The 20,598-nt window shown below is 39.1% G+C and overlaps 1 protein-coding gene across 1 annotated transcript in view; it reads right to left on the reverse strand.

The window, feature by feature from the left end:
• Positions 1-20,598, reverse strand: part of psme4b (proteasome activator subunit 4b) — a 46,653-nt gene that overhangs the window by 11,137 nt on the left and 14,918 nt on the right. Inside the window, exons 16-37 of the mRNA XM_084937436.1 lie at positions 19,400-19,498; positions 19,026-19,095; positions 17,152-17,219; positions 16,451-16,654; positions 12,370-12,527; positions 12,003-12,098; positions 11,738-11,793; positions 11,547-11,603; positions 11,410-11,465; positions 11,209-11,307; positions 11,054-11,116; positions 10,679-10,774; positions 10,099-10,230; positions 7,992-8,201; positions 7,761-7,897; positions 5,779-5,832; positions 4,409-4,538; positions 1,740-1,821; positions 1,304-1,457; positions 764-830; positions 546-671; positions 146-298 (exon numbers count right to left, since the gene is read on the reverse strand). Of these exons, the coding sequence (XP_084793562.1) occupies positions 146-298; positions 546-671; positions 764-830; positions 1,304-1,457; positions 1,740-1,821; positions 4,409-4,538; positions 5,779-5,832; positions 7,761-7,897; positions 7,992-8,201; positions 10,099-10,230; positions 10,679-10,774; positions 11,054-11,116; positions 11,209-11,307; positions 11,410-11,465; positions 11,547-11,603; positions 11,738-11,793; positions 12,003-12,098; positions 12,370-12,527; positions 16,451-16,654; positions 17,152-17,219; positions 19,026-19,095; positions 19,400-19,498 (2,367 nt within the window). The remainder of the gene's footprint in view (positions 1-145; positions 299-545; positions 672-763; positions 831-1,303; positions 1,458-1,739; positions 1,822-4,408; positions 4,539-5,778; positions 5,833-7,760; positions 7,898-7,991; positions 8,202-10,098; positions 10,231-10,678; positions 10,775-11,053; positions 11,117-11,208; positions 11,308-11,409; positions 11,466-11,546; positions 11,604-11,737; positions 11,794-12,002; positions 12,099-12,369; positions 12,528-16,450; positions 16,655-17,151; positions 17,220-19,025; positions 19,096-19,399; positions 19,499-20,598) is intronic.

Below are 20,598 nucleotides of genomic sequence, written 5' to 3' on the forward strand. Positions count from 1 at the left end.
TACACAATAATGGAAGTTTTTATTAATATTGACTCTTCTTATCAAAAAGTGGTGCAGTGTGTACGTTTCTCACTGTGTGTGTGTGTGTGTGTGTGTGTGTGTGTGTGTGTGTGTGTGTGTGTGTGTGTGTGTGTGTGTCCAGTACCTTGCCGAAGCTCCAGTGTTTACTGCCTCTGATTAACCCTGCAGTAATCTCACACACACAGCGCTGGGAGCTCTCATGGGGGTCACTGGCAAGCTGCTCCAGGTGAGGCCGTAGTAATGGCAGGAATGTGTCACCATAGTTACGAAAGAGCCCCTGCCAATCAAGCATGAGCATGTGAGTTTGTGTGTGTGTATTTTTACCAGGAAAAAAGGGAGAAAAAAGGAAAGCAGGGTTTTGTTTGACGCAAGTAAACCGCTGCACGATGGAGAAAAATGAATCACAAAAGTTGATGATAGAAAATGCAGCGCTGTGGAGTTCGATTCAGCCTTGGCTAGTGTCATTATGCTGCGTCACTTCTTTGTATAAGGTCTGTCAGATCGATTGAGGATGACAACTGCACCTTGAAGAGGAGAAAACGTCGAGGGTTGAAGCTGTCCTTTCCTTTCCGATCCTCCAGAGAGAGAAACTCGATCAGCTGATCAATAAATTCTGGGTCCGAGAAGTATTCAAAGATGATCTTTTCACCCTGTGTGACACACAAACACAGCCAAAACATAATAATAGGTATAGAGAGGCTTCGCTGAATGATTCTGTGTGTGGCCCTGTATGAGCACGCACCTCACTCATCTCCTCGTATGGCAGGTCATCTTTTGGCTTTTCCGAAGATGCATAGATCATCATTTCTCTGAAAGGAGCAGGAGACAAAGAAGAGGCTGCGATGATTTATAGATAACAACACAAAGGAAAAATCTGGATAGACACATACTGTCTTCAAACAAGCAGCAAGGATAAATGAATGATTATAAAGTCAGTAGTCAGCAAGGCGTCTGAATACCAAGACAGAAGACAGGCACCCAGCGCTATACTTATACATCAATTCTTCTATCTAGGCCAGACAGTAAGTCGTTCCGTCCGCCTTATCTGGGACAGGCCGTAACAGAAGGCGAGTTCAACACCCTGCTAGTTATCCATCCACTCAGAGCCGCGTCATCCGGCACTTAGCCACACACGCATAAACGTGGTCACAACGCCACAAAGCCAAGCATCAAATCAACCACGCAGTTAAGTCAATCAGCTACTTAGCTCCTTGCAAGCAAGCAGTTAATCAGCCTTTCAGTTTCTACATCCAACACCTCATCTCTCAGTCACGGTCTTCACCTCGGCCACGAGTAGTATCCCCAGTGTGTCTTCTCCACAAAACACTGAGAGTCCCACTTTTCCTGAGTCAGAGGTAGGTTGCTGCTGTCGTACTGCAGCCAGCGATTTCCCTCCCGATCCCCCACGCACAGCCCATCAGTTTCCTCGATCCCACCTACAAATACAAAGCAATAACAGAAAGCACCCTTTACACTCATACACAAGAGTGCTATTTGTCTTATTTGTGGGGGAATGTGTGTTTGTGGTGGAAAGCTCTTGTGGTTCATAGCAATTTTTAAAGCAAATTTAGATGTTATTGTTTCAAAGTGGTTGATTTCAACTGATTATAACTATTATCTTATTAAAGTTCGAAACTAAAAATCCTGCTTTAGAAATAAACATGAAAGCTGAATAATGTAGTTGGTGGTTGATTGTGTGCATTTGGACGTAAACTCACTGATATCTGATGGCTTTACGGCCACTTTCTTACTCAGTCGTTTCAGCTGCTTCAGGATACCAGCCGTTGCCGAGATTGCAACCTAACAGGTGGGAAATATTACCCAAAACAAGAGTAAAACAAGTTTATCAACGTAACTGTTGCCACAAACTGTAGTGACCCTACTTGACCTCTACAGGGAGACAGTTTTAGCCACAGTCACAGGGGATCCTTTAGGGCCAGTAAAAGTGCTGTGGGTATTAAAAAATGCTGACACTACCGGCAGTCGTTTGATAGCGAACTGGAGAACAGCCTGGTCTCAGTGTTGTAGCTAATCTTTGAATTGTTTCTGCTTTTTATGATAGTTTTTGTGTCTTAGCTCCATTAAATTGCACTTTTTTCACAGGTCTCTTTTTGCTTAGCTCACACTCTTTTCTTTTGTCTGCGCTGTTCAGTTATGCTTTGGAGAGGTATGACATTTTGCTCAATTACACACCTGAATACAAACAAATAACTGTAAAAGTGAAACTCTAGCTGTGTTTTCAATAAATTCTACACTTTGCATGAGCCGCTTTTACAGAGAAAAAAAATAAATAAATAAAAAGAAATGGTTGTTGAATGTGCAGATGACTAGACTGCAGTGCACAAATATATATAATCATAAAATCATTCATTACCTCTTTTTGCAGTCATTGTAACATTTTTAAATTTTCTCTTTTTTCATTATTAAAAAGGAAGAAGTATTTTGTCTATATTTTGGGTAAGTAGCAGTAACTGCAAACTGTGTTGCAAGTTGTGATTTGAAAGCACAACAGATTCTAACTGGATTTCAGTGACACTTGCAGGTACGTTTACATGCTGTTTAATGGTCTGCAGCTGAGCAATTAATTATGTATCCTGCAAATTGATGTGAGCACAGCACTTTTACACAGCGAGTGTTCGGTTATCCAACAAGCTAAAGAGCAGGACAAGAGAAGTTAAATAAAAAAGGGGATTTTAGCCAGAGCGCTAATGTGCGTTTTTCAAAACCTGCAGCTCTCACGTTGTGTAGCAACTGCTGTCTGGCTCAGTGTGACCACCTTCTGTGCTCGTGATCCTGTGCTGATCTCACAGCCTTATAAAGATCTAGCGTTTTATCCCATTATATGTGTATTTGTCAGTATTGATGAGCAAATTGATTCTTGACTCATGCCCAAAAACACAGTGTCTGGTCTAGGATTAAATCTGACTCCCTCTTGTTTTTGTGTAGTTGCTTTTAGTCTTTGTGGAACTAATTTGCAAGCTGCTAAAAGAGGAACAAAGAACAAGAGATATTTTTCACTTATACAGATTTCAGTGACAAAATAATAAAAAACAATGAAATTTTAAGTATTGTGCAGTTTATGCTGTGAAAATGGAAATGGAAAACCTTGACCGTGAGTTTGGGTGAACAGCCACATCTAATTACAAATCATCACACACGGTGTTCCACAGGGTTCTGTTCTGGATCCTGTTTCACTTGTATTCCATTTTCTCTCTTTATGTCAGCTTTTGTGATCATTTACTCATATCACTTATCAATGTTATGCCAGTAATATTCAGCTTTACATCACTTTTAAACCTGTTTTTTTTTATTATTATTATTTATCTTAAAAAAATCATTGAACTGTTAAAAAAAATCATGAATGTTAGATTATTTACTCCATCTGAATGAAAATAAAAATACAGAGATCATTATTTATGCCCCAGAAAGCCTGGTTCCCCGGGTTATTGGAAATCCAGGATTGCTCTCTAGCTACGTTAAAGTACACATAAGCAACCCAGGGGCAAGTTCTGATAAAGAACTGGTTAAGGGTCTGGTTCATTTTTGTTTTCATTAATTAAGAAATATCAGTAAACCTCCCCATATTATATCTAAATGTATATCTAATTGATACTTTTGTTTTATCTCGTTTGAACTACTGCGACTCAGTCTTCATCTCCCTCAGTAAAACCTCCTTGGGTCATCTACAGCTTGCACAAAAACGATGCTGCAACAGCTCCTTCAAGTGCTCTCACAACACACCTCTGCTGACCCCACGGCTCCCCATTAGATTCAGAATTCAATTCAAAATTCAGTTTTCCACCTTTAGGACCTTGCATGGTGAAGTGCCCTCCAACATAACTGAACTTTTGTAGCCATATGTCACCAGCAGGACTCTCAGGTCTTATGATCAGACCTTGTTATCCTTGTTATCCCCAAATCTAGACTGAAACCTAAAGGAGACAGAGCCTTTGCAATTATAGCCCCCTTCTTTGGAACACTGACTTCCTTTCTATCATCTATAAACTGAGCAGATGTCAAAAACACCTTAAGGTTAATTTTTTAAAAGTAGCAATCAGGTGGCATTTCATTTTATTTTATTGTATATTTGTTTTTATGTGATTTGTGAAAGGCACTATATAAATAAATTTACTTCCAAGCTTACTAAAATCTGCCTAATATGCCTCGCAATGGTAGGAGCTCACTGGTTCTTCAGTCATATGAGCTAAAAATTACTATTAATTCAACCATAATGACTCTAATAATGATCTGGGTTTTCATTATAGTTCAGCTTTACTATAAAATGCTCGGATTCCCTGCTATCTGACCCTGGCTTGTCTGGAACATACAGTGTACTGGAAACTTCACATGAACCAAAGCTCATACAGATATACACATACACACAGACCTTGCGTATGCTGATGGAATCATGCACGAGGCTCTGTGTGAAGTAGAGGACAGCGTCAGGGGGAAGTGGGTGATCTTCCCTCAACAAGAGAGATAGCCAGTCTGTGGCCATGTGCTCAAACTTCCAGGGTCTGAATCACAGGCATATATAAAAAAATAAAGAGTTGGTAATAATAGAAATGCAGAGCTATGTCTCAGCTCTATTTTCTACTGCCAAGCATTACAAGCAGCACAAGCAGACAGCGTCACATCCTGGCTTCTTTCCATTGGCTCTACATTTTCAAATTGATTTTAAGATTCTACTAATCACTTTTAAAGCTTGTCTGGGCCTGGCCCCAAGCTACCTAGCAGAAATGTTGACTCCGTATAAGCCAGTCTGCAGCTTTAGATCCTCAGGTGGTTCCCTTAGGGCTACTCCAAACTCCAAGCTTAAATCTAAAGGTGCTCGTGCTTTTACCAGCAGGTCCCCTCAACTCTGGATGACCTGCCTGAGGAGACAAGACTCACAGAATCAGTGACTACCTTTAAATCACTTCTGAAAACTCATTTTTGTACAACTGTTTTTATGTGTTGTCATCACTTATAGCCTCTTATGTGTTCAGTAGTCTTGATTTCTCCTCTAGTCTTTATTTCTTTTATTTATTAGTATCTATTATTTATAATGTCAATTTGTGTTTTATACTGCATCTCTTTTTCTTTCTTTCTTTATCTCAAATCTACTTTCATGTTATCTTCTTTTGTTTGGGCTTACTATTTGGCTTTCTGTTTGAAATGATCTTGTATGAACTTGTATTCTTTTTGCTTGTCTGTTGAAGCACAATATGACTATTGTTTTTAAAGATGCTATAAGAATAACATTTTGTTTTTTAATTAGGTGGATCCTTTGACGGAACAAATATGGGTCAGTTCTTTTGGAGCTGCTTGTGAGAATCAAAAGTGCAGAATATACAGTACTATATAGCTTACTCATGCTGTTTTCACACAGAAACTTTGGACAGTTTTCTGGAGACTTGGTTTGGATATTTTCCAGGTTTCACATGTAGCACACAGAAGGAAATAGTCGGTTTCAAACATGTTTGCACTACTGGAAATACTTCCTTGGTTTAGGCAAGAGAGATGGCTCGATAAAGCTTGCAGGAGGTAGCACACATGACATTCAATGTATTTTTTATGGCGGAATTCAACATCACTTAGACTTTGTACTAGGGAGTTGGCAGGTCAAAGACGGATCAATGTCAAATCCGACTGTATTGGATATTTGGCTCTTTGTGCACCTCTGTAGCGTAAACAGAAATGGAAGTTTATGTGTGAAAACAGCTTTAGTGTATTCTAACATCTCAAAACACATAAACAGTTGGAGAGAAAACCTACAAGTCTCTGTCTTCAAGGCAGTCCAAGAGGTCATTGACTAACTTTTCATATTTCCTGTACAAAATAAAAACAGGTGTTGGTTAGTAGTACCACCCCCGGCTACTAAACTACCAAAATTTTACATATTACAAACCTAATAATATATTATAGGAATATTCGGGTTTTGCAGACACATGACCACTAATCACGTAATGTTAACTTGTCTGCCATTTTCAAAATGTGACAACATCAATCAAGTGATCAACTGCATTGGGGCCCAGTCACACAGACTTAGAGCCTGGAACCACTGGTGTAGAGGGGGAAAGTATTCCCAGACTGGCTGCAAGTGGTTGCTGGAGGTTGATGCTAGTCACTGGGAAAAAAGTTCAATCACACAGACTAGTTGATGAGAACTTCACAACCATCGATTGTTAGATAAAAAAAGTGTGTTGCCTTTTTTACCTAACAAGTGGGAAAACCTACTTGTGACCAGTGTTGGTCAAGTTACTTGAAAAAAGTAATCAGTAACTAATTACTGATTACTTCCCCAAAAAAGTAATCCCGTTACTTTACTGATTACTTATTTTCAAAAGTAATTGATTACTTAGTTACTTAGTTACTTTTTAAAAACACGATTTACAACCTGAATAGGAGATAAAGCGATAGATCTTTCAGCCCAATTCTACTTTTTCTACATAATCCATCATACAAAATGTAATCAAATGGAAAGGTCCCTTTTTAAAACTTGTTTTATTAGTTTTAATCTTTTAACTTTATGCATCAAGCAAAAATTTAATTATATGCAACATTCTCTGACTGGAAGAAATTTGTTTAATATTTAAACCTATTTTCTGCACATTCCAGCACATAATTTTTTTTTTTGTGTGTTTACACTCACTCTTTCAAATAGATGCAAGTAAAACACAGCAGAAAATAAATAAAATCAAAGACTAGCGGTCCTTTTGCTCTATTTTCACCTGTAAAGCAGGAGTAGGGTAGGCGGAGGTTTACCCTGGTGCAGGTGTGCTGCGGCGGTCAGTGGAAGAATCCGCGAGTTTCTCTGTGAATTTCCCTTTACGTCGTTGCGCACTCGGTGCTTGCTTGGAAGTTTAGGGGTTTTTTTCGCTGTAAAAAGAAGTTTTCTTCCCACGCACAAGGGACGCTAATGTTTTTGTCACTTTTTATGGAATCAAACTTAAAGTAAGGTCAGTACTTCCACGCTTTAAACGCTGCACGCTCATACTCTCTCCCGCACTCGATATATTATCCACTGTTGATCTGCAGACAGCTGTTGTCACAAACGTCGCACTTGCTTACGTCACTGTCATGAGACATTCTCGCAAAAAAACCACGGTTTTAGTAACGCAGCGTTCCTACGGGAAAGTAACGGTAATCTAATTACCGTTTTTGCAATAGTAATCCCTTACTTTACTCGTTACTTGAAAAAAGTAATCGGATTACAGTAACGCGTTACAAGTAACGCGTTACTGCCCATCTCTGCTTGTGACTCCTTTCGTCATGAGGATATTGCTAATGTTTGAATAGAAGTGCCAGTGACAGTTATCTACAAACACTGTCGTGGTACTCTCCGAGCTGTATTGAAACTGTGAAAAGTACAGCTCAAACCAGAAATGGAGAAAATTCAACTTCAAAGTAAAAGCTGCACTTTTTAAAACATGTTGGCTATGGCGTTGAGGCACAAACCTTCTGCATTTCCAGTTTGCTTCACATATTTTCAAGTAGTTAGCAAGTATTTGCAGAAAAATTTACCCCCCCAAAAAAACTACAGGTAAATGTGGCAACCCACCAGCAAACCAAACCATTTCTCCCAGCAACCTCCACAAGCCACTGCCAACTGTTAGGGAATACACATTTTGGCCTAGCAGCCAGCGGTGGCTGTGTCATGTTCAGTATGACAAAAATATAGAATCTTCATGGGATATCATGTGAAAAACTTCAAAAAGACTTTCAATGAACAAGAGAAATCTACTTGTTATCCCTACCGTGCAGCAACCACATTTCTAATTCGCTGACGCTGAAGCCCTTCTTTTATCTCCTCTTTGGATGGTGCCTCTAAACAAGGTGTGGGATTTTTCGATTGTGCAATCTGAATGGCTACTTCTACACATCCCTCAGACACCTAGAGGTAGAAGTGGGCAAAGGGGAGCAGCACACGGTTACAAAAAGTATCAGGTGATGGTAGCATTTTGATGGTTAATGATCACTTTGCTCACAGTGAAGTTGATTCCGATAGTGTCATGCTGGCGAAGGATCCTGTCAGTGATGTCATCAAGCAGACGACCGATTGAGGGTTTTTCCAGGCTCATTGTGGGTGATAAGCCGCAGTGGACCAGAGCGGGCCACACCTGCCCAACCCATTCCCAGTCCCTTGCACTGGCCATAGGAATACCACTGTACATACCCAGAAGGCAGTACAGAGCACCCTGTGAAAAAATGCACATATGTACAAACATTAAAAGAGATACTAGGTGTATCTTCACAGCTTCAAAAATTTGCAAATGATGGTCATGTTTTTTAAATATTTAGAACATTCTTGTGATATTATGTAATGATACTATAAGTTATGATGATGATAACTGTAAGTGTGCACTTTTGCAATGTGCTTAAGAAGCTAAACATGTTAAATTTAATATTTACGTGTTTACATTGGGCTCCACAAGTGCTCAGTGATTTTGTGGTTCTTCACAGTTCTGGGTTCAGTAACATTTGGAGCATTGATTGGAAATTTCAAGGTGTCTCTATGTAAATCTTTATTTGGTTAAACAGTTATTCTCTGTATGGGTTATTAACATGGAATTATTACTATTAATTTTATTGTATTTTAAAGGCACTAGAAACCAGCATCACAAACTACCTCAGCCTAAAAATGCTGCTGTGTGTCGCCTGGTTCATGTAACAAACTTGCCCCATATTTATTGAAACTAAATTAAATTCATTAATCTTTTAGATAATTTCCAAAAAGTTGATTCTTATCATCTGGATGTAGTGGGAGAAACATCTGAGACTGCTGACAGCAGGTTTCCCCAGTAATATAAACAGTGCATCTCCACAATGACTGAAACTAGCACCACTGACAAATAATGGGCCGTGAGGTCCGTTTCTTGATCATTAATATGCAAATTGTCATGACCATTGATCAACAACCACTGATTAATGACCATTGATCAATGACAATTGATGTGGACAAGTGGGTGAAAAATTTGTCTGACAGACAACTCACCCAAGCAGAGAAAAACATCCTTGCAAAACGGTTGAGCTTTGCTGTGGCACTGTGACAAATCCCACTGATGGATCTGATCACAGCCACAGAAACAGCAATTCGAAACAACAACATTGCAGACGTGGAAGCAGAGCAACCACGGACACTGTTCAATCCTCGAACAGTGTCTTTAAATTGTTTTGTTTTTTTTTCCTTATATATGCAATTTTGACAGAAATTCAGGTCAAGCATCTTGCTTAAAACCACATATTCTGTCCAATACTATAAACAATGTGATTATGTTGCTAGTACAGTTATTTTTGCCCAATTACACAAATGAATGGGAAACAATAGAATGAAACAGCAACGTAAACCATTTTCACACATGAATATATCAGGATAAGGCTGCATTTGTCCTTTGTCACATTACTAGAATTACTCATACATGTGGTGAAAGTGTGGAAAAAGTGCGCAGGATGACATATGGTAGCTGTGAATCCTCCAGCGTATTGTACAACAGTGAAATCTGTCACAGCTTTTGCAGGATAAAGACCGGCTAATCTGTGATCTGACAGTGTCAAATTTTTATCTTCATACGCACCCCTGTTGGGTAAGTTCAAGAAAAGTTCAGGGCTGCAGTGAATGTGTGAAAATGGTTTAAATCACATTTTTTTGCTTAGAATACCAGGCTTACACAGGCCAGTGCTGTAATACAGAAACTGCAAAGCTTCTCCCGTGTATACAAACCACAGCTGGTGATAATAGTGACTTTTTGTCTAGGAGTTGTTCGCATTGCCATTGCTATTTTCTAAGTACATTGCACAGAGGAACCACTGTTTCATTAAAAAATGACTGTATAAGGTTAATAATGACTCCTATACTGAAACATTTTCTTTTTGAGATATAAGAAGATATCAGAAAGAAAGAGGCAACGATGTAGGATGGGTCAAGGCCTACTTGCCAAAAAGGAAGCAGTAAAGCTTCCAAAGCAGTGACCAGTGCAGGACAATGAGGCCACCTACTGAGGACAAAATTTAGCACTACAGATGACGTTTCAGCACCACGGAGAGTGACCAGTATGACAAACAAGTGATGCATTCCTGTGTTTGCATGCACAGTACCTTAAACTGCTGCTGCGTGACACCAGTGTGTTGTGGCGACAACAGTTGTAGGATTCGGGGAATGAGGTCTCTGTAAGAGAAACTATAGGTTCCCAAGGCAGCCATAAGCACATTCTGTGCCCTGCTGCGTACCTGCAAGGACGAACACGCACACATAGTTTTACAGATGCACATGCATGCATTCTCACACTTTTTTGCTTATATCAAAAGTGCCATCATGAATATAGAAGTCAGCAGATCAGTTCTTCATTAACTATTTAATTAACTCTGTCAAGTTACGTGATTTGTTTTGTTTATTTGTGGTTAGCAGGCCTGCACAAGCAGTTACAGACAGACACATTTTGGAGGTGATCCAAAACTGAATTGGGACGATTTGGAAGATTTTGTCATCATTGTTAGATGGGACATTTTAATATTAACAAATATTAAAATATAATATAAAAAAAAAAATCACACACTAGTCCAGATCCAGAGACTCAGTTCTTGCATGGTGTATAAGGAATTTTAGGTCTTGGTGGACGTATGATGTTATTGTTACATGATTTTTTTTAATGTGTGTTTTACTTTATTATTTTTTTACCTGGCTATAAGTGCTGGTAGAAAGCAGCAGCAGATCACAGAGCAGATCCTGATGAACCACTTTATATTCACTCCCCTCCACAACCATCTTTCTCATCTATTCACACAAAAATACAATCCTCATTTAAATTCTAGATTGCATGTCAATTATGACTTTTTTGACATCAGACTTTCAGCGGTTAAGTAAAAAAAATACGATAATATACTGAAATATCTATTAAAAATGTGAAGAAAATAGTGTTCTCAGTCAAATTATTACTGTGTTGTTTTGGTGAATCATGAGTGGAAAGTTATGTTTACACCGGTAATGTATACCCTTTCAAAAACCCACCAATATTTTTTTCATGACCAGGCACAGTGTTTTTATCAAACAAACCTCATGCTGGAGCAAAATCCGGTCAATGAGTAGGGCTCTAATGTGCTGCTTCTTCCCGAGAAGCTGCAAAAGTAAAAAAGCAAAGTATTGAAATCACCTTGTAAATGACTCATTGAAACAAGCAACCAGTAAGTTTGTGTACTTTTCCAACTCACCCTGTTTTCCATGGACTTCTTGACGAGGGTGAAGCTTTTCCAGCGTGAGTCAAACTCCTTCTTCTGAGTGCCTCGGAAAAACATGAGGTCACTGATGATCTGCAGTCAGGCAGACAGACAAAGGGTGCTGTGAGACCTTTGCAGGCCTGCTGCAGGATAAACTAACAACATTTCATATAAAGAATAAAAAGAGAAGGATACCTTAATAATGACAAACAGTGACTTTGTATCATCCTCTGAGTGCTCTAAGATGTGATCTGGATTAAGAGAAGTGGATACAGGTAAATTATGCAAAGACATTTCAACTGGATTGTGGTGAAGTTAAAATCTTCACTCACGTAGCAGCAGTCTCATGGTTTGGCAGATGGACTCTCGGTAGTTGTCCCTTGAAGCATCTGGAGGGGGAGGGATAGAAGAAATACAGAAGCCCCGTATGGGCACAGAATACAGGATGAGTGGCCGCATTGCCAACAGAAACTAATGGGAGATTGAGTGTTTGTAAATATGTGTTATGTGGCTGTTTTCATACCGTAGTCAACACCTATATACAGCTTGACCTCCCCAAGATTCACCATGGAGGAAACCCTGACAAGAAGCAAAGTGTAAGGAGCAAAACGTGACAAGACTGCATGATGTTTTTGTTTCATATATACATATATATATCTATATATATATATATATATATGTGTGTGTGTGTGTGTGTGTGTGTGTGTGTGTGTGTGTGTGTGTGTGTGTGTGTGTGTGTGCGTGTGTAGGAGGTGTGTGTCCATGTGTGATGCAGGTATAGGGCTCACAGGTCGGATGCGTGTGGTCCATCCAGTGGGGGCAGCAGATTTCCAGCTCCAAGAAGGCAGTGCTGCACAATAGCGAGACTCTGCAACAACTCCTCTCTGGGAATCAGGCAACACATGAGCTCACTGAGCGCGTGTGTTTATATGTTCAAGGAATTTCTGAATTTCTTGGCAGCTGAATTTAACATTCCCCCTCTTTACCCCTAATTAGGCTTAAAAAAATACAGATATTTAAGACTGAAGTCATGTAATTTCTGGAAGCAGGCAAAGCTCATTTATCACTAATGACAGGCTACACCTTTATTTGTTATCTTTGTGAGTGTGCCTAATTGCGTCTGAATACTTAAAACTGAGAGAAATGACAGTACACCTGCTCATTGGCTGCTCTCCAGAGACATGGCCCTTGATTCGTTGCAGCTCAGGGTGCAGGAGGTGGGACAAAAGATGGAAAACAAAGCTTTCCTCCTCCGGTCCAGGCACGTGCCAACACACACCCAACGCTGCCACATCTCCTGGTCTGCCCCAGTCCTGGAAAGTCAGGCAGAACATTTTGTCAGATGGTTGTAGAGGGTGGCTTCCAGTTTTTCCACTGGAAGAACTGTCAGTTAAACCAGCACAACCAGTCAGCCTCAAAACCGCAGATTTGTGTCATCAACTGGTATTTAAATGCTTAAACACATTAAGCATAAGGTCAAAACTCAATGGAAAATAGAAAAAAATTGATGCAAGAGACTGGTCTACTATCATATGAAAGCAGCTGAATCCAACTAGTGAAGCACTGAAATGAAATTAAAAAGAAATTCAAGGAGAATGAATCTTAAAGTACAGAATCGGTGCCCGTGAACTGCAAATGAAAAGAGGTTGGTATTAGAAATGAAAAAAGAAAGTAAAGCAGTGAAAAACAACAGAGGAACATAGCTGTAATTACTGCCATCAAGTCATCAAAACAAACACAAGAGCCCAGCACTCCTGTGCCAAAATATCATCAAGATTTTTTTTAAAAAGAAAAAGAGTAATCCAGAGATTTTTTTTTTCTCCCGGGGAATGAAATAGTGAAGGAGAAGGAGCTCAGCAAATCTCCAGCTGTCATAAGGTATAAAGGACATTTCAGACCTTGTATTAAAATGCAGTAATTTTGTTGCCTTACAGGAATTTTCCGTAACTTTTAAAGAGAAAACTTCAGCACAAAAAGAGGACTTGGGCTTATCCAGGTATCGTCATATTTAACCCTGGGTTTTCAGTGATATGAAGGTGATTCACTTCTCAGCTGGTAACATTACCATAACAACTTCATGCTATATTCAAGATTAAAAGATTAAGATTTAAGATCAACACGTATGAAACCACTGCCTACTAACCACTTAATAATCTGGAATATAGCATCACCAATCTGTGATGATGCCTCAGACCTCTGTGTACAGACTGTAAGAGGATCCGCTTTCATAATAGTGTCTAAAGCATTTCCCAGATGAGCATCAGTAATAAATATAGATTCTTAGATGCAACTTTAGTGCTGCATTTTCCTGTTGGCTACAAACAATTTCATTACTCTATAAGCATTAATATATGATCTTAAAACCTGTTGACAATTGACTTGTTGATCGAATGCGCATATTACAATTAAATCTTTAATATTTAATCTTTACTCTCAGACACTGGAACTGCAGATGAACAAATAAAAACTAAAACTGTCTCACGCACCTCTAAATGTTAATGGAATTACAACTGAGTATTAACAGGGAGCATTGATACCCTGTTAATTTACACACTCAGCATTTTTGCCGATTTTCCTTCCTGGCCTCAAATAGGATAGATTTTATGAGTATAGTGCATGTTTTCCACCCTTGGAAAAACTTTTAAAGACACTTTTTAAAGACACTTATACCACTAAATTGTCAGAAGCAGCTGTGTTGCTTTCAGTCTGTACTATGTGTGTAAGCTCCTTATATTTCCAAATCGTATAGTTATATCTTATTTGTAAAATCAGTCAGATCCAACACTTGTGGCTTATTTGGAAAACCTTATGTTAACCCTGTATTCACTTTTTAGATTTATAATCACCTTCATGAGATAGCTCAGCCTGATTGCTAGAGATGAGCAGATTGACCCAAATATCCACAGTATTGATACCAACGCCAGTATTGGTAGTGGATCGATACCAGCGCTATAGGACTGATGCTTTGTTTCTATCCTCAGTTCAGTATGTAACCCACTGAATACTGTTAAATAAATTATAATTTGGGAAACTACAAAATAGTTTGAGCCTTTTTTATTTTGAATGTCATTTTGTTATTTTATTTATAGCCCATTGCACATTCAAACAACAGAAGTTGACCCGAACGCTTGAAAAACTGAAATGTGTGTTTTGTTGTATGAATTAATTGTGGAAAGGAAAAATCACAGTCATTTAGCAGTCATTGATAATGTGTTCAGAATTTGGAAATGCATTGTTCAGTTCATAAACTGAATAACAAACACAGATACATTGTATATACAGAGCTAAACTGTGTAACTGAGCCACTTTGCCAACTTTTAAACGATTCTTTATTTATTTAGTGTTCCTCATTGTACTTTTACTTGATCATAGCTTATGCAGCTTCACAATAAAAGACTACTACTGATAAAATAATTTTATAATCTGCCACAGACTACAAAAAGCAAAACCCAACACAGGGCTGAAAATTTAGTACTACTGCTAACTACTGGCTACTAAGTCAAAATATGTAAAAACCACTGTCATATTTATCTACATATTTATCTAGTTATACCTGGCATTCAGATTAACACTAAATAAATATTTTTACCTAGCAGATTCATCTTAATATTCTTCTTCTTTTGGCTGCTCCCTTTAGGGAGTCTCCACAGCAGATCATCATCCTCCGTCTCACCTTATCCCCAGCATCCTCTTGTGTCACACCAACACTCTGCATGTCCTCTCTCACTGCATGCATGAATCTTCCCTGTGGTCTGCCTCTTTTCGTCCTGCCTGACAGCTCCACATTCAACATAATTTGTCCAATATATCCACAATCCTTCCTCTAAATGTAAACCCACTGTCATCAATGACAGGCTGAATTAAATTAGTGAGTGTTACCACTTCATAGTGTGTACTCTGCAGCTTTTTTGGGCTCATGGAATCTGAACTTATTCCACTTTTTCACATTTTTGGACTCTGTTATTTTTAGTTTTCTAACAAAACATATTCAAGTTACAGTTCATTTATGGATTTAGGGTTGGTGTTACAGAGGAGGCTGCTAGGGACAGGGTGAGATGGATGCACATGATCCACTGTGGCACTGAGCTTTAATTTGAGGGCAAAAAAATTGCATAAAATTGCATTGACGTTTACAAAACCACAGCTTCCTATTTCATGAAGAACTGTTTTTTCTTTGTTTATTTCTTTCTAAAAATATATAGATCTATCCTTGAGAGGTATGTGGCTCATCCACTGTGGATTTTTCAATCACAAAATGTTGGTATTGAGGGATTTTTTTAAAATAAATAAATAGGTAACGTTTCAATACTGCACAAAAAAACAAATATTAGAAGTTATTCGGGAAAGAAAAATTACGTGATCCCCTTGGATTTCTTGCTTTTGTGGCTTCCGGCTTTGGGAAACTATTTTTTAAATTTCCTTGAACAACACAGATGTGGTTATTTTTCATGCCAGAGTACGGGCAGTATTGGCCAGTATATGGCCCAGAAGTGTAGCCATTTAATTTAAATGTGAACTAGGCTTTATAAATGCAAAAGGAAATTGCATTGCAATAATTAAACCTGTAAGATAGCATTATAAATTAAAGGACAATACAGAGCAGCTGTAATGGTTCAGCTTGTGGCCTTTTACATTTCCTAGAAGATTTAATCATTTCCTGTGACTCACTAAATACTTTAATGTCTGTGAAAACAGCCAGTTCGCCTTCGCGGGTGTTAGTGAATATGGCATAAGGTGAAACTAAGCAATTAGAGTCAAGGAACTGCATAGGCAGGTAAAATGGCTCACTCTGCTCACATCATACACGCCTCACGTCACATACTTTCCCAATTTAGTGGTCTATTTATGCTGCAAAATTTCCCATCTCTTTCTCTGGCTTTTTAGGTTTTTGGCTGATGTTTCAACCCCTCCACCACTCGTATGTCTACCTGTGAGCGGCTGTCTGACTGAAGAGGCAGCAGCATTAGTCAGTAATATAATCCAGTGGTGTATTTACTTTAAATTTAATGAAGGCTTTCAGATTGTCATATTAGAATTGGAAAAGTCCAACTAGTGGCAAAGTTTTCCAGCGACAGATTTAATATTATATTATTTCAACAATAACCATACAGCATGTGGAACTAGAGGCAAGGAGCTGACTTTAACTTCAGCGTCACTTTATAGGATTAAATAATGGCGGCCGATGTTTTCTTTCCTATCTCTTTGTGCCATATTGTGTGTGTGTGTGTGTGTTTACCCAAATAGGGAGGTCAGTATCAAAGCTGCCAGAGGTGCTGCGGTACTCAGTGGGATAGATGAGGGAAAATGATCGGAGTGTGTGCTCCAGAAGACTGCAGGCGAGTGTGTACGCCTGTTTGCAGCGCAGACGCACACACACACGCAAGATCCGCTCCAGGTCGCCTTGATATTTTAACATCTGTTTGCCATCCACACGGGTTACCTAATGAGAGAACACACACACACAGGAGTACATGAACACACAGGCAATTCACTGGAGAGTTGTGTCTTAAATATTGAGGTTCTCCAGTAAATCGTAGCGTCTGGCGCGCTCCCACTCACGGTAATCTCCCAGGAGCAATAAAACAAACCTGAAAGAGTATCAATATTTTCTGGTTACCAATAAAGCTCTTTGCAATTTATGACCGTGCAGGGTGTATGATGCAAAAAAAGTATTTTGGCTGTATTTCTTTTTTTTTTTTTTTTGGTCTCACAATGTCACAACTATAGCCTAAAAACAGATAAACACACCAGCCGGTTTCGTACGTTTTCAGTGTTTTCCACCGAGGCATCCCCAATGTGCAAATCACTCAAGCAGTAGTGAAGAAAATGAACTTCTCTTAAAGCAAACAGCCATTTCTAGATTCACAATAAAGCCTTGTATTGTTATAATCAGTCACACGCATTACGTTTTTAGGAGTGTGTGTGTCATTCTCTCACCTCAGAGAGCAGCTGGAGATTCCACAGCAGCTCCTTATCCAGCTCATCTTCACTCTGCAGCTCCTCATCTACAGACACACACACATAAACAAGCTGAATTATGTACTTCACTGCTCCCCAGACAGATCAAGCTCCTACTGTCGAATTTTGGGATCAAAATTCACTTGTTTAGCCATGTGAGCTGCATAGCTGGCAGCCTATTAGTTTACCTGTATAAAATGCATCTAAAGCTGTTTTAACTAACTTAACTAACTAATGTTAACTAATGTTAATTAATAATCACTAGTATAGCTTTTTTATTAATCTGCTTGACAAAAATATTATTTTTACCACTTTGAGGATCTTATGGTCCAAAATTTAGAACTCAGCTTAAAGTGCTGCTTACTCTAGCATAGTATGTCAAGTCTTGTTAAAGCGTTGGTCTAATTTTGACGTATTTGACACAAAATGCAAAAAACACAAGCCAGTTTTATACAAAAGTGGGCACGTGAGTAAAAACAAGTAAATAACACACTTTGTTGTCAATGATAGCCAGTCAAAGCCATCTCTTAAATGTTATGTTACACTTTATTACATTTAATTTAAGTTAATGAATATGCTTCTTCAGATTATTGGTGTCCCCTTGGAGGTGATGGTGATAGTCAACTGAGCCACCTTGTCATCAGGGTACAACATGTGAGTCATTAAGGCTCAGTACCATCACTGCAGCCAAGGTGTCAATCCTTTGTGAGGCACTGCCCCACCATGCCATCATGCAAGTTGTTGAGGTGAAACAAATCAGAATTTGAATGAGGGCTTCATCACCTGGACAAGCTGATAGCTGGTCTCAAACTTCTATTCAATAACGGTTGTTCACAGAGAACATACATGCCTACTTCTCCTTATAAAATGGAACTTTGGCATCCTCGAAAGAGTCTCCTTTCTCCTTTAATGTGCACACCTGAGTCTTATATTGTTGTAACACCCCACAGGCATGGAAAATTATGCAAATTGGTCCTTGTAAAGGAGTGTAAAGCTTTATATGCAAACTGAAATGTCTTCAAGTTGCAGGTTAAAGTAACTATGAACGTGGAGACAGGAGCCAGAAGACCAATAAAACTTACAAGTAAAACAGCTGTTCTGATGTATATCACAAGGAAACTTTCCCTCCAAACTGCACTTGTCACACATACTATTAACATTTTCTCATTTTAAGTTCATGAAATGAAAGCTGTCAACTAACAACCAATTAGCATTTAAAGAAGTGGGCACTTTTAAAGTCAAACTTCTATCTTCATTTATTTCCCAGAGTCCACTAAAGTGATTTTGCATGATTCGCAGTTCAAATTCCCCCCCTTGTCTATCTTATGCTGGGCCTTGGCGCCACCTCTGATTTCATCCACTGTCTGAAACCAAGCATTTAGAGCAGTCTGAAGTCTGAGCTTTTGACTCACAGGGATTACTTGTACATACACTGACCTCATTATGTGAAATTTTGGCCAACATACTTTTTCCAGGACTGCCCAAGCTTTTGCATACAACTGGGCTGACAACATACATGAGCCAAGTCTCAAAGTTAATTCACGCAGTTTCTAATTTCTTTCTAATTTCCCTTAAATTTGTCCCAATTAGACACCACCAGTTGCTAAAGAATACTACTGTTAGAGAAAAACACTTTAGTAATACCTCCTAATTGCTTTGAGATCATAAATGAACTAACAGCGTTCTACAAATTAAAGAATGAAGATTTTTATTTACTTTGCAAACTGCAGGTTTCATTTATCACTGAATGAATTCTGAATTAACTAGTTTAACGCTTATTGGAACAGCCTTAATGCAAACAGAGTTACATTACTACACACACACACACTGAACTGTTGCACAGTTATACTGACTGTCAGTAATACAGGAGATGATGCTGCAGCAGTGAGGGACAAACAGTCGGAGAGACTCGGAAGGATGACACTGCAAACAGACACACATGTGCACATCCAGAAAGTACACACATAGATATGCACACATACATTTAGATGCCCAAGCACAAACACAAATACATGCATAAGATCACAAACAGTAAACCATCAAAATGAGGCCATAACATAGTAAATATGCATGTAGCTAAATTGAACATGTTAGTGGAGAAAAACTGCATTTTCCAACATCTTAAGCACATGAAATCTTTGTTTGACATTCTTTAATTATCTTGAATGAAAACCTTCACATATTGTATAAAATGGAAATTGAGAAGAAGAGCTAAACATATACGTACCTTTGCTGCAGCTCTGCACATGTCAGCCACCATCCTGCCTGACACGCATGTCTCGAAGATGTTTGAGGTGGCAAAGTTAAACACTTTCTGCAATGCAACCTAACGCAGAGGAAGGATTTAAGAAGATCGAGTGATGTACTTTATTACTGCTATTTTTAGGGACAAATATTAGAAATAAACATCATTTCTCAATTAATAACCATCAAATGAGACACTTTATATGGTAAAGTAGAGACTAAAACAATATAGAAACTCCATTCATCCCCTTTGAGCAAGCACTTGGCAACAGTGGGAAAAAAGACTCCCTTTTAACAGGAAGTGACCTCTGACAGAACCAGGCTCATAGAGCAGCAGCTTTCTGCCAACATTGTTGAGACATCCAATTCTCTGTCTGCACTTATAGTGCAACTAAGGGATGGATCAGGGTCACATGATCAAGCCCTAGCTATTAAGTATAATTATAAAAGTCTGCCGCATCAGTCCAAATAAGGATCTGGTACCACGGGAGAGAGGAGACCTGGAAACTAGGAATCACAAGTAAGCCTGCAGTCTGACAATGAAATGCTCTACTGGGATAACACGGCACTATGAGGTCTTTTAAATACAGCAGAGCTTGGTCACTCTGTGGGTTTTGTATGTGAGGGGAAGGATATAAACTAAATCCTGGATTTTCAACCTGCTCTCATTCTCAGTGGAGTTGTGGTGGTGTGTCTCAGTTACACACAAGGTGTCCTTGCGGTGACACAAGGTTATGGCATTAGAGAGATGGAGGCTGTTACTCATGTTTTTCAGTGGGTAGGTTTGCTGTAGTGAGGAAGTGTTATCTAAACCTCACCAGTGAGTGAAAGTTAAAAGCAAGTGGAAACAAGTGGAATTAAAGTGACACAAAGGTGCAAACAAGCTGCAGACAATGGTCTCCTGGCTAATAAACCTGTGGCTTATGCCCCACCGCCATCCCTCTTTTGAGGTCTCTGAGAAAGGACTGTTAACGTCTCTCGGGGGCAATGCATCAAGGCACCGATGCCAAAAGTCACCTTGTGCGTAATGGTGAGACGCAGGTGGCATCTGAAAATGGCATCATTTGACGTCCTGAGATGGGACTGCGTCAGGACTTTACAGGTAATCAGTGAAAAGAAGCTGATATTGAAGAAATAGGATCATCTCTTTCCATTGTCTGTCAGTACTCTCCATGCTGCGTT

Source organism: Perissodus microlepis, chromosome 8 (genome assembly GCF_051167445.1).
Source record: "Perissodus microlepis isolate ML-2025 ecotype Zambia chromosome 8, ASM5116744v1, whole genome shotgun sequence".
Classification (NCBI taxonomy): Eukaryota; Metazoa; Chordata; class Actinopteri; order Cichliformes; family Cichlidae; genus Perissodus; species Perissodus microlepis.